Here is a 16,577-nt window from a genome sequence, read left to right on the forward strand (position 1 = left end):
AGAAAGAAAGAAAGAAAGAAAGAAAGAAAGAAAGAAAGAAAGAAAGAAAGAAAGAAAGAAAGAAAGAAAGAAAGAAAGAAAGAAAGAAAGAAGGAAAAACAAGTGTGCCAGACAGAGCCCATATATTCTTATTTTTCCCAAAATATGTCTGTGGATAGTAGAATTTTTAATTTCTTAAAAACAGATCATCTAGATATATTTTCCCCAATTGTTGTGAGAAAGAACCTTAATACCTAGTATTTTCTTCCACTGAAAAGCCTTGTTGCACCAAAAGATTGATTACTCTGAAATTAAGTCTATGGACCTCTTCTCTCAGATCCTTGCTGGCCTCTTTTCCCTTCTCTACCCTATCTCTTGGGCTATCTTCATCCTTACTCTTGTTTCGCTTGTTCCCTTTCTCCTCTTTTAAGTGTCCTCATTTTATATTCTGCTTTTGGAACCAAGGTTCAGCAGCGCAAAAAACTCACTTAATGCCCTCCCCTGGTCAGCAACTTGTCTTGACCAAAAAGGGGGGAATGGTGAATGCAGTCATCCCAAAGGGATACCTGGCTCTGACTCCAGTGACTCCCATGGTTGGAACCAGTATGAACTAGTTGGAGCTGATCTTGTGATATCTCTAAAAACTTCCCCATGGCTGCATCTAGAGCTCCCTGTTCTGATTGGATGTCACTACTTCCTAGCCTTCTTTATAGATTTTTGGTTATTATACAAAACAAAAACAACTTCAGGAGGCAAAAGGAGGTGGGGAGATTCCTATGCCTTCCATGAGACTCGTTTTCTGTTAAAAATGTATTTAAACAATACACCGAAGTACAAGGGTTTAAAAAAAATGTATTTAAAATCTATCGCCTTTGCCCCTAGAGGGTACTACTGTACCTTTAGTGCTATGAAATATCCTGAAGTTGCAATTTCCCTTGCCCTGATTAAAGAAAGACTCTTGGGGTTGCTACTTTGGTAGCCCTCTTTATTTCAAGTTGACAAGCCTTTCTCTAGAAGTCATAAAGCACAGGTTGGCCATTGGGTATATTATAATGGGAATCCTTTCATGTATAGATTGATAAGGTTGATTTAAATGCAAGTTAAGAAATATCCAGGAAAACCAAAACTGAAATAAACTTACCGATAGTTAATTTGTTTTCTGCCTCTTGCAATGCAACAATTGCAGCAATTTGGGAACGAAGAACAGTTAGTTCATCTTGAAGGGCAGCTATTTTTTTAATTGCTGCTTTAGTAACAGGAAGACCATTGATTATTTGCATTCTTTGACTTGAAGCAGGTGACAAAGGAATTAAAGGTGGAGGCATTGGATTGAAAAATTGGGTTTTGTCCTCATACTTTTCCCATATACAATTTCTGTAGAGAAGAAGAAACAACTGAAATATTTCTAGAGAAGAGAAAATTACTACCCCTAATACTAGTTACCTTATCATTTTATCAAAAATATAAAACGTCCCTATTGATGTGCAATTAAACTTTATTATGTCAGGGTAAACAGTGAAAAGATATGAACGATTCTCAAAAGGATTATGAACAACAGCCATGTGAAATGCTTCCGATCACAAAAAATAAAGAAAAATTAACATCAAAACAACCCCTGAGGTTTCACTTCATTCAGCAAATTGGCAAAAGATGAGAATAGTCAATGCTGGAGTTGTAGGAAAATAAGCACACTGGTGCATTGGTGGCAATGCTATGAATTAGTATACCTACTTAAAAAAATGCTCAAATGCTTCACTGGTGCATATCACACAATTATTCCTTCTCTTCCTATGAGTCTCATTTATCTTTCTACAAATCCTCCATAAAGTATCTACCCAACATGATATTGTTTTGTGGACACCACTAATATACTAAGTATCCATCTCTACTAAGTCAAATGCTTTTTTTTATAACTGACAGACATTTTTATACCTACCATTCAATTATTTGAAGATGAAATGTGACCTTTGAATTTGTCTTTAAAATCTTGCCTCTTTTTTAAAATTTTTATTTTTTTATTCTCAACTTAAAACACCAAAAACACTTCAACATTACAAAAATAAGGAACAATTAGAGTCATAATGACTGAAAGGAATATTAAGGTTAAGTTAATGTATTCTAACTCCTTGAAATGAAGCACCCCAACTATGGCAAATATGGTAAAATTAGATTTAAAATCTTTAATTAAATACAATATTCCATGAGATAATAACACAAATTTAATGTATTAATTATAGACTATGCATGAAAATTCATGAGCTATAGTGTACCATACTATACACTATCTAGCCAATCTTATCTGGACTTCTACATTAGTAGTAAAATATTTGTATCCTACAAAAATACAAACAAATCTTCCATCCCTCCTAGAAAAAAAGCCCTGTACCTACAGATACAAATTAAGTTTAATTCCTTACTGTCAACAAGACAAATAATTAAAGCTTTGAAATTAATATGCATCTAATAAGAAAAAATATATTTTAATAAAAATGGACAAGATAATTCTGGTCAATACCAATCTTTCCTATACCTATTATTCACAACTGAGCCTAATTCTTCATTGGAAAAATAATTACCTATATACACTGGATTCAACAAATATTTATCAACATAGGTAGATTGACAAAACCAGAAAGCACATTTAAAATAAAGTTTCAAATTTAAAATATTCAATTCAACTCAAACATTTATCAAGCACGTAGAATTTACAAATTTTCAGATCATCATCTGCTATGATACTTTCCAAGTTCAGAGGTGGACACTGAGCTTACCTAAATCTGTCATGTTTGGCTTCGTCATTTGCCACACATAGTATATCAGCAAATGATGGAACTATGGGGCTCAGAGCAGATCTATGTTGATCATAGTCTAAAGACTTCATGTATTGGAACAACTAAAGGAAAAAGGAGAAAATAGGTCAAGTCTCTAGAGATAAATATATTCTAAGAAAAAAAAATACAATCCATAGAAATAAAGAGATTTTTAAAAAGTTTAAGTATGAAAAGGATTTAAAAGAAAAACATACTAATGTTATTAAGCAAGACTAAGAGTTATTCTTTTTTCCTAAAGTTAAATAAGTAGTACATTCTGTTCATTTTATCCAGGAAATTTTTCCTAATTAATCTCACCAATCGCTTATAAAAAAATAAGTAGCCATAGAAATCTTCTCAGTAGATACAGTCATACTTTGTGGCTCCCAATCATCAACAAAAAAAATGCAGAATGATTGCTGATATCTATATGGCAAATTAAATCTTGCAAAGAAAGCACTTTACCTTCATTATCTCATTAAAATTTTTGTGTAGGAAACAGTACATATATTGTTTCTACTTTACAGACAAGAAAACTGGGATTCAGAGAATATTAACTGACTTGCCAAACTCACTAAGTTAGTGTCAGAGAAAGAAATTGGACTCAGACATTGCAGCTGAACAATCAATGGTTTCTCAAAACCAATCAATAAGCATTTATTAATTGTTCACTTGGTCAAAAAGTCAACAAGCTTTTATTAAGTATTTTCTACATATATGCTAGGCTCTGTGTGAAGTGCTAGTGATACAAAGAAAGATAAAAGTATAATTCCTCCCCTGCCCCCAAGTAATTCACATTCTAAGAGGGGAAATCAGGAAAATATAGAGACAAATGGGAGGTAATTCAGAGGGAAAGCAATGAGGCAGGAAGGAGAGGTGGCAGAGAGAAATCCTTTAGGAGGCTTTGATTTGAACTGAGTCTTGAAAAATCAGGGCAGCTAGGAGACACAGCAGATAGAATACCAGGCTTGGAGTCAGGAAGACCTGAGTTCAAATCCATCCTCAGACATTTTCTGGCTAGACATGTCACTTCACTATTTGCCTCCATTCCTTTATCTGTCAAATGAGTTGAAGAAGGATATGGCAAACCACTCTAGTATCTTTGCCAAGAAAATCCCAAAAGGGGTGTCAAAGAGTTGAAAATGACAACTTGAAGGAATTCAAGAAAGGGAGGGAGCTAAGGGAGTAGTGCATTTTATGTATTCAGCCACTGAAAAGATGTGCAATCAGAAGATGGACTAGAGTAGAGAAAGACTTGAGGTCAATAATAATAATAATACCAATCAAAAAGCTACAGCAATGAGGTAATGGCCCAGAGTGGCAGTTATGTGAGAGGAGAAAAAGAATGTAAAATATATTAATGAGTTTGTGAGCTAGGAACAAGAGTAGGCAACAAACTGGCTATACCAGTGATGGGCAAACTTTTTAAAGAGGGGGCCAAAGGAAAGACTGCTCATCTGTCAGTCTGTTTCTAAGGAAACTCTTTCAAAGTTTCATTGTATTGTATCCTATTCATTGTATTCCTCAGTTTAAGAATAATGTCGCCAGGCCAGATAGAGAACATTTCAGGGACCCACATCAGGCCCATGGGCCATAGTTTGCCCATCACTGGGCTATCCAAAGTGAGTATGGGTGAGGAGTAGAGGAATATTGTGAATCTAGATGACTTGAAAGTAATAGGTGGGGCAGCTGGGTAGCTCAGTGGATTGAGAGCCAGGCCTAGAGACAGGAGGTCCTAGGTTCAAATCCGGCCTCAGACATTTCCCAGCTGTGTGACCCTGGGCAAGTCACTTGACCCCCATTGCCCACCCTTACCACTCTTCCACCTAGGAGCCAATACACAGAAGTTAAGGGTTAAAAAAAAAAAAGAAAGTAATAGGAAAGTTCAGAAGAAGAGATGAGGGTTTAGAAGAAAATATGAGTTTTGGACAAAATGAGTTTGAGAAGCCTATGTAACACTGAGAACAAGATGTACAAAAGGCAAATAATAGGACTTGAGACTTGAGGGAGATTAAGGATAATAAGCAGATTCAAGTATGACCTGCAAAGAGAGGCTCACTGAGGCAGGAAAGCTGATGAGATCACTAAAACAAGGAGAGAAAAGAAAAGAACAGGACCCAGAGTTAGCAAACATGACCTAAATGAAGCCAGCAAAGGAGACTGAGAAGAAGTGGTAAGAAAGAAAGGGGAGCCAGGAGAGAGCATCCAAAAGAGGCTGATCAACACTATGAAAGGCTAAAAAAGAGAAAGGATGAAGATTAAGAAATGGTTATTAGATTTGACCATTAAGAACTCACTGAGAAGCAATTTGGTGGCTCAGTGGATTGAGAGTCAGGCCCAGAGTTAGGAGATCCTGAGTTCAAATTTGGACTCAGGCACTTTCTAGCTGTATGACCCTGGGCAAGTCACAACTCCCATTGCCTAGTCTTTATGGCTGTTCTACCTTGGAACCAATACACAATATTGATACTGAGGCAGAAAGTAAAGATTTAAAAGGGGAAAAAAAAAGGACTCAATAGTAACAAAGAGAACAGTTTCAGTGGAACAATGATTTTGAAAGATAGATTATAAAAAGTTTAGAAAAGAACGAGAGAAAACAGATTATTGTTTGCACAAATTATAGGTGGCTTTTCCAAGGCGTTTAGCAGATAAAGGGAAGAGAACTAGGTAGTGGTATTTATAGGGTCTAAGGAAGATTTTTTTTTTTTAAGGATAGGGAGATTAAGGTATACTTGCAGGCAACAGGGAAGGAGCCAGTAGACTGAGAGATGGAAAATTATATATAGAGAGGACTAATCTGCAGGAGAAAATGAAATGCATTTGGCTATGCTGTGTGTAGCAATCCAGGTATACATTAATTGTGATATTATTTTAAGAGTGCTCAAAAACTTAACTCTTATACTGCTAATGATTGATCTCAGTAATCTTGAGTCAAACTGAAACCCCAGCCCTTTCCTAAGGCTACACCCCAGAAGACAGGACAGTTATCTCAGTCTCCTTACTTTACCTTCAAAGATCAATTAACGTAGGTATCAAACATCAGTAGAGGCCTTAGGCCATATGGACTCCAGATCCAGATCTTAGCTCTACCTATTGTTTTAGGTTCTGGCAGTTTGCATTTTATGATGATTACCTCATAAAGTTAATGTATCAAGCCACTGGACTCTCCCCTTCCCCCCCCCCCATACTATTGTAACCCCAATAAAGGTGACAAGAAGTCACCTTGGCAATGAAGCTCTTGACCATCAGAGCTCTGAACCATCTAAACTCTTGACCACCAGAGCTTACTCGCTATCTGTTGACCTTATCCTGAAACTTTCTATGTCTGCATGTCTTTATTCTCGCCTTATGTTCTCTTTCCACTAGTTTTTAACCCACTACCCATTTTCACTCAGTCCTTGGTTCCCCTTTCTAAGTGTCCAACCCACTAGGAATCTTCATGGAGCTGCTGGACAGCTTCACTGTGCTATGCCAGGCTGGGGTAAAATCAAGGATACACAGAGGGATTTGCATTGGCAAGAAGGGCCATCTTTTCACAAGACAGGGATGAAGGAGAATGTAATTAAGGAAGACACCAGGTTAATATAATATAAAGAAGAAAGAAGAGGGAGCTCTCAGTAAAAGGCCTCGATTTTTCAGTGAAGTAGGAGATTAAAGTGGAAAGTGGGGTATAGGATTCTTGAGCACATTGAAAAGGTATAGAATAGCTGCTTTGATGAGTAAGAGAATGAACTGATTAAAGAGCTATAAAAAGATTCTATTGATGTAATGAAGGATCCATTGAGAGTTATGTTACATAAATTTATAGTGGTCCCAGTCTAGTTTGTTTCTATAATTCTGCCCAGTTCTGTTCAATAGTATGGGAATATAGTTTAAGAGAAGAGAGGGTAAGAGCAGTCTCAGGTTTAGATCTGGTAAGACACTGTCAGTTTTGGAGCATACAGAGGGAAAGGGAAGGGGAATATGCATTTACCAAATGCAAGGGACTATACTACAAATTTTAGAAATACAATCTCTTTCGATTCTATAACAACCCTGTGAGATAGATATTTTTATCCCCATTTTACTGTTAAAGAAGCAGGCAGAGAGGTTGACTCAGGCCTTCCTTACGCCAGAACAGCATGCTACCCACTGCACTGCCTAGGCACCTCTTGGACTCAGAGGGCAGAGGGAAGAGTGGAGTAACACAAGTTTCTGATCTGATAAAGGAATTTCAGTGTTCCAGGTAAAAAGGTACTAGAGATACAAGAATAAAGAGAACAATCCTCAAAAAGAGTTTACACTCTACTAGGACAAATAATGATATAAGCATACAAAGCATAAAGTGAATAAATTCAAAGTAATTTGGAAGGGTCCACTTGGAAGGATTGGAAAGACTTCACAAAAAATATGGTACTTGAACCAAACCGTTTTTTTATTTTTTTATACCCTTACCGTTTCCCATCTTAGAATCAATACTGTATTTGTTTCCAAAGCAGTAAGAGCGCTAAGGTACTAGGCAGTGGGGGTTAAGTGACATGTCTAGGGTCACAATTTGACTTGGGTTATACATGTATTATCATGCAAAACATATTTCCATATCTTGAACTCAGTCCTGAAGTAAAAGAAACTCTGTGCAGCAGACATAGGGAGGGAGTACATGCCAGACATGAGGATCTGCTAGTACTAAGACTCAAAATGGGGGACAGAGTCTCATGTGTGAGGAATAAAGAGAATGGCAGTTCAGAGTAGCAAAAGTTCAGGAGAGAGAATAATATCCAATAATGATGGACATATAGAAGGGAGCCAGGCCTTTAAAGCTAAATAGAATTTATATTTTATCCTAGAACTAATAAGAAACTTCTAGAAGGAAGGAGGTTAGCTGGAGCAGAGGAGGACAGTTAGCAATAGTGACACCAAAAATAGGGCTAATGAAACATTTTTTAAAATATACAGAAGAGGAAAGACAGTTCAGAATGAAGCACAAACAAGGAACATTTTAAAAATAATAAGAGATAAAAGGGTGATCTGAGGTTTTCTATATGATCCTGTTTCTGTCTCTGTCTCTCCTGTGTTTAAAGAAGTGCTCTTTTTACTGGTGTCCAAGTTCAGAATGAACAGAAAGAGCTAGGCAAAGTTGTGATAAGGACCAGCAATAAGAGCAGCAGAAGGAAGGAAGGGATCAGATGTGAGAAAAGTTCTGGCTGTAGAAAGAACATGGTGTAACTGATTTGGATATCAATCGAATGTGAGGTAGAGAGAAGAATCAAGAATAATTCCAAAATTTTTATATGAATCTAGGGGTCAGGAAGGATGATGGCACATCTAACAATAGGAAAGTTTGGATGAGGGAAAATTTTTCAGAAAGAAAGATATAATGAGGTGAGTGGCCTCCAGAGCCTCCTATTTGAAATGTCTGTCAGGCAACTGTTGATTTGGGACTAAAACCACCAGAAAGTGGTTTTGGAGAGAAGGATAAAAAGTTCACGTCAGTTCAAAAGTAAAATAACTTGTTTTCCAAATCAGACTTTAAATTCACTAAGAGCAAGGGATATTTTTTCCACTTTTCTTTTATTCCCACCCCCTGTACTTCCTCATTCTTAGTATGGTAAAAATGGTAAACACAGTATGGTAGACCAAATAATGCATGTTAATTGACTTACCTCAAAGTTAGGCCTTGGACAAGGTTCTAAAGGTAAAATTTTCCCAATGCTACGAACAATACTTCTAGTAGATCCATATTCCTTATTTTCCCATGATGGTAAAATCTATTTAAATGCAGAAACATTTAAAAATTTAAGTGCCATCAGCATATACAAAAAGTACTTTAAACAAAAGAAGGAAAGAAAAAGAAAGTTCACATGAACTTTCTAGCCACATTTCTCTATTCCTGTACTAGAAGAACAAAAAAAACCCCAAACTTTTAAAATGCAATATTTTACATTTTTTCCCACTAAATTTCTTTTTCCTATGTTTGACTTCAGTATTCTAGTCTATCATCTAATGTATTAGCTTTGTGTTGTCTACAAATTTAACAATATCATTCATTTTCTTGTCTAAGTTACTAATAAAAATGAGAGAAAACCCTGCAACACCCTAATAGAAACCATCAGTCAGACTGATAATCTATTAGTCAATATGCTATAGGTATGGTCTTTCAATCACTTAATTAGCCACCTTTTTTTCCTATCATCCAGCCCACAAATCATCTTTTCCACTATTATATCATGAAAATTTGGTCAAAAACTTTTATATCTATATTAACAGATAGGACAAAATATAAACGTATTCTTTAAATTTATTTAAGAAAATCAAGGGGGCAGCTAGGTGGCTCAGTGGATTGAGAGTCAGGCCCAGAGACAGGAGGTCCTGGGTTCAAATCTGATCTCAGACACTTCTTAGCTGCATGACACTGGGCAAGTCACTTGACCCCCATTGCCTAGCCCTTACTACTCTTCTGCCTTAGAACCAGTACCCAGTATTGATTCTAAGATGGAAGGTAAAGGTTTTAAAAAAAAAGAAAGAAAAAAGAAAATCAAGTTACTCCATTCTCCTCTTCCCCCAAAAAATAACACACACAAGGTGGGGAGGGAAAAATTATTTAGGCAAGAATTACAAAATAATTTATGACAAACAGGAAAACTTTATAAAAAAGAACTGGTTTATTTGTTCTATTTCTAGTAATCTAAAAAATCAAATTCCAAGTTTGACAAATAGGTTATAAAAAATTCTTTTTAATTGTTTAAATAGCAAGTAATCTATATAGCAATAATAAAATTATATATACAGTCTGAAAGGCAGGTATATGCCAACATCTTATACTATATACCAAGATAATATCCTAAGTAAATTAGGGCAATGTGGAAAAAAATTACCTATCAGATCTACAGATAAGGGAGCCTTAATGGACAAACAAGAGATAGAGAGGATCACAGGAGATAAAACAGATTATCTTGATTACATTATATTTAAAAGGTTTTGCACAAACAAAACTATTACAATGAAAATTAGAAATAGGAAACTAAGATCTCCTTTATCAAATATATAGGGAACTACACCAAATTTATAAAAATAAGAGGCATTCCTCAATTGATAAACAGCCAAAGGATAATAAACAGGCAGTTTTCAGAAAAAAATAAAAGCTATCAAGCTTTGTGAAAAAAATGCTCACTCACTAATAATTAGAGAAATGCATATTAAAACTCTAAGGTGCTACCTCACTCCTATCTAACATGACAGAAAAGAAAAAATGATAAATGCTAGAGGAAATGTGGAAAAATAGGTAAACTAATGATGAAGCTATAAATTGGCACAGCCATACTGGAGGACAATTTAGAATTATAAACAAAGGACTCTAAAATAGTGCATGCCCTCTGATTCAGCAACACTACCATTAGGTCTGTATTCCAAAGAGATTAAAGAAAAGAGAAAAAGATCTATTTGTAAAAAAATAAATATTTATAGCTACTTTTTGTGGTGGCAAAGAATTGAAACCTGAGAGGATGTCCATTAATTGGGGAAGGGCTGAATAAACTGTGCTATATGATTGTGATGGAGGAATACTACTCAAATATCAAAGGGGAGAGTTTCAGAAAAACAAGTAAGACTTTTGTGGAAGACCTGGCTACCCTGACCAATACAAAGATCCATAATAATTCCAAAGGATTCATAAAAAATGCTATCCATTCCCAGACAGAGAACTGATGGACTCTAAGTAGAGATTGAAGTATATATATTTTTCCCTTCTATATTTTTCTTATTTTGATCATAATATGGAAATATTTTGCATAGCTTTTTATAAAGTTAAATAACTTATTTCTTGCATTCTCGATGGATGGGGAGGAGTTGAGGGAGAAAATTTAGAACAAAAAATAAAAAGTTTTAATAAAGTTTTTAAAAATTAGAATAAAATTACATATAAAGGGGGCATTTAAAGAGAAAACAGAATAAGAACAGAAAGACCTTTCGGCCACTACCAAGAGAAAAAAACTGATATTTACTTACAGTGGAACATATCTGGTACAAATCAGTTCTTGAAAAAAGATTTGAAGGTAAACTTGTCACTATAACTCGAACAATACTTCGACCATTTGCATGAGCTTCCCATATTGGTGTAAACTGTTTCCCAAAGCCCCATGAAAAGAATATACAACAATTATCATTTTGGAAGAAACTTTACCAAATACCCCAAATAAAGCATTATCCTATCTAGGGAAAAGAACTAACATTAATTAATGTCGCAGGCACTGTGTTAAATGCTTTACAATTTTACTCATTTGATCATGACAATCCTTTAAAGTAGGGGTTCTTATTATCCTATCAGTTAAAAAATTGAGGTACTTGGGAGTTAGATGATTTGCCCAAGATCACACAGATAATAAGTTTCTAAGGTAAGATTTGAAGCTCTGAGTTAGTACATCTGGCCCCTAAACCAGAAGTCACATTCAATAAGTCACCTAGCTGCCCAAAATGCATTTCCTCTTCATTTCTGTTTCTTGGAATTCCTAGTTGCTTTCAAAGTACAGATCAAGATCAAGAAAGCCAATAGTTTGAGAGTCAGAACAAAGGGTTCAGATATCCATCTAGTGCCTATTACCTATGTGGCCTTGGCAAATCACTGGAAACTCTATATTTCAGTTTCTTCTAAGATTTATACATTCATAGGTAAAATGAGGTATTTGGAATTAGATGGCTTGATGATAACACCATAAAGCTATGATACTATAGTTCTGTACTGCCTCACTTATGAAGCTTTTTCTGATCTCAGATGCTTATGACTTAGTCAGCAAAATTATCTTATTTATTTTGTATATACTTTTATATAAGCATGTGACCCCAGGAAAAATATAAGTTCATTGGGAGCAGAAACAATACTTTTCTGTCTTTAACTGGATAGAAGAGTGCCCAACAAAAAGTAGGCATTTAATAAATGCTTGCTGAGTGATTTGCTTTTCCCATCTTTACAAGATTTTAAGTTCCTTGAGGATAGTGACTATCTTTACAAGTTTCTAAATCACTTGCTTACTTACATTAAGTAAGTACTCAATAAATCACTATCAACTGACATTTAAGTGCCTTTGCCCATGTTTTAGCATCTTAATCTCTCCCCTTCAAAGAACTTCTCTGAAATTATTCAGTTAGTACACATAATACATACAAATCTCATACTTGCTTACATGTTATCTTATACAAAATAACTAGAGAACAACTGTCTTTCTAACCCAGCTATCTTAGAAAAATTCCTGAAAGGGTAGAAGCTATCACTGATCTTTAACTTCTTTTGAGTTATGATAGTTGAGTATGATGCTTGAGTTGATACTTGTTGAATAGAAGGGCAGAAGAAATGACAATTTGTTCAATATCTTAAAAAATTACATACCAAGCAGCATACATTCTTCCTCTCCAACAAGAAATTTTTGCCTTAAATCAAATATTTGTATTTTAAATTTACCTAAAACAACTTGAAGATACGTACAATGAGGTAATTTGTCTGGTAAAATATATTTACCTGTTCTAGGGGGAAGCCAAAATATTCCAGGAGCTGTCTGAAGAGATTCAACATGAGAGACATTGACACTGAAATGGCAGAATATAAATTGAATGAAACACTAAACTCAGAAAAGAAATTGAATAATTCAAGTTAGAAATAAAAAGAACAAATATGTATTATATATGGAAAAAATGAAAGCTTTACCACTTTTTATAGGGTGAAGTAAGAAACTGGTATCAAAATTGCAGGTAAAAGGGAAGCACCTGGAGAGCACTATGGATAAAGTATGTCAGGACAACTTGGGTTCAAATTTGACCTCAGACTCTTCCTAGCTGTGTGACCTTACGCCCTTTCACTTCTATCCTAAAATTGTTACTAAGACATGAAGGGAGGAAAGAAAGGAAGGAAAAAAGGACTGGAAGGAGGGAAGGAAAGATGGAGGGCATTAAAGGACAAGAAACAGGCACCCAAAGACAACAACTCTATGCTCAACAAGAATTATTTATTCTGGAAGGAAGAAAAGTTGTTGACAAGAAGAAAGCACACTCTTTTAATGGTGGGGTATTCAAGTAGAAACTTTTATTTTAGCTGGAACTTATTATATAGGCCAGGCTTTTGCAAACTCCTGCTCTTGCAGATGGTGATCACTACTACTAAATTTACAGAATCAAGGGCCTGAGTTGGAAGGGGCCTCAAAGGCTATCCAGTCTAACTCATATGAACAAGTATCAATTCTACAACATACCTAACAAGAAGTCATCCAGATAATTGCTAAAGACCTTCCACAGACAACCTCATTACACTTTCCAATACTTCTGATCATAAAGAAGTCTTATAACAGCTAGATCAGGTTTCCCCAGTACACTAATTTTTTTTGCTGAACCATTTCAAATTTAGATAATTTTTCCCCCCTTGGGTATATGATTTTTATTTTCTGCCTTTCCAAGAATAGGATACTGGAATTTCTCCTTAAATGACACAGCTGCCAAACTAATATTCCTGAAGTGTATATCTGATCATGTCACTCCCCTATTCAATAAGATCTGGAAGCTCCCTCTTACCTTCATGCTCCTCTTTTTGTCATTTGAAGCCCTTCATTGTTTGTCCTACAAAGAGTCTTTCCAGGCTGATTTCTCCCCCAGAACCTAAATGATCTCCTTGCTAAATGGTCTATTTATTATTTCCCACAAAAGGACACTGACTGCCACTAACCTCTGTCTAGCTGAGGATGCATGCCTGAACTGAAATACAATCTGCCTCCACTTCTAGGAATCCATTCCCAGCTTCCCTCAAAGATTAATTCAAATACCATCATTTACAAAAAGCCCTTTCTGATTTCCACAGTTGTTAGTACTTTGTTCTCCTTATAAAAATATTACTGCATGTAAATGTACAAAGTAATCTGGTTCCTTTCCTAATGTCTACAAACAAATCCAGGTCTGATACTTGAAAAACTCTCTCTTGATCCTACCATTTCCTCCATTTATTATGTCTCCTCCTTATCATAGCAGCCTTTAAGAAAAAGCAAACTACTTTCCTTACCTACATTTCTTTCTCAACCCTTTCAGGTTTCCAACTTCAACCCTCCGCCACTAAAATCATACACCAAAATTACCAAATCTGATGGTCTGTCTTTTCTTCATCTTCATCTTGGACCTTTCTGCATCATTTGATACTGTAAATCATCCTATTCATTGGAATGGATACTTTCTTCAGTTTGAGTTTTCATGAAATTAGTCTCTGTTGGTCTTCCTGTCTAACCAATCCTTCTCAATCTCTTTTGCTAGATTATCATTCATATCACAACTATTGAGATACATAAAAAGGTTCAGTGTAACTCTATACTCATTTTAGCCCTGACTTTATCAGTTGAGATAAGTTTATCTATTATCTCTGTGAAAAAATCCTAAATCTACAAAGGGTGTCCCAAGTCTTAGTGTAATTTTTATTTTAAACTATTAAATGTCAGTGTCACTCCTGACTTTCAGCTCTGCACCATCAACTGCCCATTGAAAATTGCCAATTTAATATTCCATTAGGTATTTCAAACAACATAACAAAAACAGAACTCATTATTTTCCCTCACAAACTCTCTCCTTTTTTGAATTTCTCCATTTCTTCTGAAGGTTCCACCACCCTTCCATTTACCCAGTTTGAAACCTGTCACTTTTACTCCTCACTCTTCACCCCCATATAACCAATTACTTGCCAAATCTTGTCGATTATTCTACAGCTGTAACTTGTGTCTACTTATGTGGACATCTCCCAAATTCAAGCTCTTATCATCTCATCTATAAAAAAGGAGACCTTCTAATTGGCTTCGATGTTTCAAGTCTCTCCCCTTCCCAATCCATATTCCACTAAGTTGCCAAAGTGATTTTCTTCACCATATCCCATATCCTAATTCCAAGGGCTCTTTATTTCTTCTAGGGTCAAATAGAAACTTCTGGCCTTGGAAATCCTATAAGTCTGGCACCAACAAATCTTTATTATCAACTCTAGGAGCAGGAAGAGCTAGGTATTTTAGATTAAGGAACTCACCCAGGGTCATGTAACTAGGAAGTGTCTGAGGCCACATTTGGGACAAAAATCCACTATTTGACAAAAACTGCTGGGAAAATTGGAAAACAATAGGGAAGATATTAGGTTTAGAACAACATCTCACACCCTACACGAAGATAAATTTCAGAATGGGTGAATGACTTGAATATAAAGAGGGAAACTATAAATAAAGTGAACACAGAATAGTATACTTGTCAGATCTCTGGGAAAGGAAAAATTTTAAAACCAAGCAAGAGTTAGATAAAATTACAAAATGTAAAATAAATGATTTTGATTATATTAAATTAAAAAGCTTTTGTACAAATAAAAACAATGCAACCAAAATCAGAAGGGAAACAACAAATTGGAAAAAAATCTTTATAACAAAAAACTCTGACAGGGGTCTAATTATTCAAATATACAAGGAGTTAAATCAATTGTATAAAAAAATCAAGCCATTCCCAATTGAAAAATGGGCAAGGGACATGAATAGGCAATTTTCAAATAAAGAAATCAAAACTATCAACAAGCACAATAGAAAGTGTTCTAAATCTCTAATAATTAGAGAAATGCAAATCAAAACAACTCTGAGAGGGGGCAGCTGGGTAGCTCAGTGGATTAAGAGTCAGGCCTAGAGACAGGAGGTCCTAGGTTCAAATCCGGCCTCAGACACTTCCCAGCTGTGTGACACTGGGCAAGTCACTTGACCTCCATTGCCCACCCTTACCACTCTTCCAGCTAGGAGCCAATACACAGAAGTTAAGGGTTTAAAAATGTTTAAAAAAAAAAAAACTGAGGTATCACCTCACACCTAGCAGATTGGCTAAAATGATAGCAGGAGTGATAGCAGGAGTGAGTAATGAATGTTGGAGCGGATGTGCCCAAATTGGGGCATTAATGCACTGCTGGTGGAGTTGTGAACTGATCCAACCATTCTGGATGGCAATTTGGAACTATGCTCAAAGGGCTATAAAAGATTGCCTGCCCTTTGATCCAGCCATACCATTACTGGGTTTGTACCCCAAAGAGATCATAGATAAACAGACTTGTATAAAAATAGTTATAGCTGTGCTTTTTGTGGTGGCAAAAACTGGAAAACGAGGGCATGCTCTTTTATTGGGGAATGGCTTAACAAATTGTGGTATATGCTGGTGATGGAATACTATTGTGCTCAAAGGAATAATAAACTGGAGGAATTCCATGTAAACTGGAAAGACTTCCAGGAAATGATGCAGAGTGAAAGGAGCAGAGCCAGAAGAACTTTGTACACAGAGACTGATACACTGTGGTAAAATAGAATGTAATGGAACTTCTGTACTAGCAGCTTTGCAATGATCCATAACAATTCTGAGGGACTTATGGAAAAGAATGCTACCCACATTCAGAGGAAGAACTACAGGAGAGGAAACACAGAAGAAAAACAACTGCTTGAACACATGGGTTGAGGCAGACATGATTGGGGATGCAGACTCGAAACTATCACACCAATGCAACTATCAACAATTTGGAAATAAGTCTTGATAGATGACACATGTTAAAACCAGTGGAATTGCACATCAGCTTGGGGGGGGGGGGAGGGGAAACATGAATCATGAATCATGATAATTTTTCTAAAAAATAAAAATTATTTTAAAAAAAAGAAACTTCTTGCCTTGGAAATCCTATAAGTCTGGCACCAACAAATCTTTATTATCAACTCTAGGAGCAGCAAGAGCTAGGTATTTTGGATTAAGGAACTCACCCAGGGTCATGTAACTAGGAAGTATCCGAGGCCACAT

The 16,577-nt window shown here is 35.8% G+C and overlaps 1 protein-coding gene across 1 annotated transcript in view; it reads right to left on the minus strand.

Moving 5' to 3' along the window:
- MTFR2 (mitochondrial fission regulator 2) overlaps window positions 1-12,339 on the minus strand; it is a 61,004-nt gene extending 48,665 nt beyond the window's left edge. The window contains exons 1-5 of the mRNA XM_044674583.1: window positions 12,277-12,339; window positions 10,773-10,886; window positions 8,432-8,536; window positions 2,751-2,872; window positions 1,121-1,353 (exon numbers count right to left, since the gene is read on the minus strand). Of these exons, the coding sequence (XP_044530518.1) occupies window positions 1,121-1,353; window positions 2,751-2,872; window positions 8,432-8,536; window positions 10,773-10,886; window positions 12,277-12,339 (637 nt within the window). The remainder of the gene's footprint in view (window positions 1-1,120; window positions 1,354-2,750; window positions 2,873-8,431; window positions 8,537-10,772; window positions 10,887-12,276) is intronic.
- Window positions 12,340-16,577: the final 4,238 nt, after the last annotated feature.

This window comes from Gracilinanus agilis, chromosome 4 (assembly GCF_016433145.1).
Source record: "Gracilinanus agilis isolate LMUSP501 chromosome 4, AgileGrace, whole genome shotgun sequence".
NCBI lineage: Eukaryota > Metazoa > Chordata > Mammalia > Didelphimorphia > Didelphidae > Gracilinanus > Gracilinanus agilis.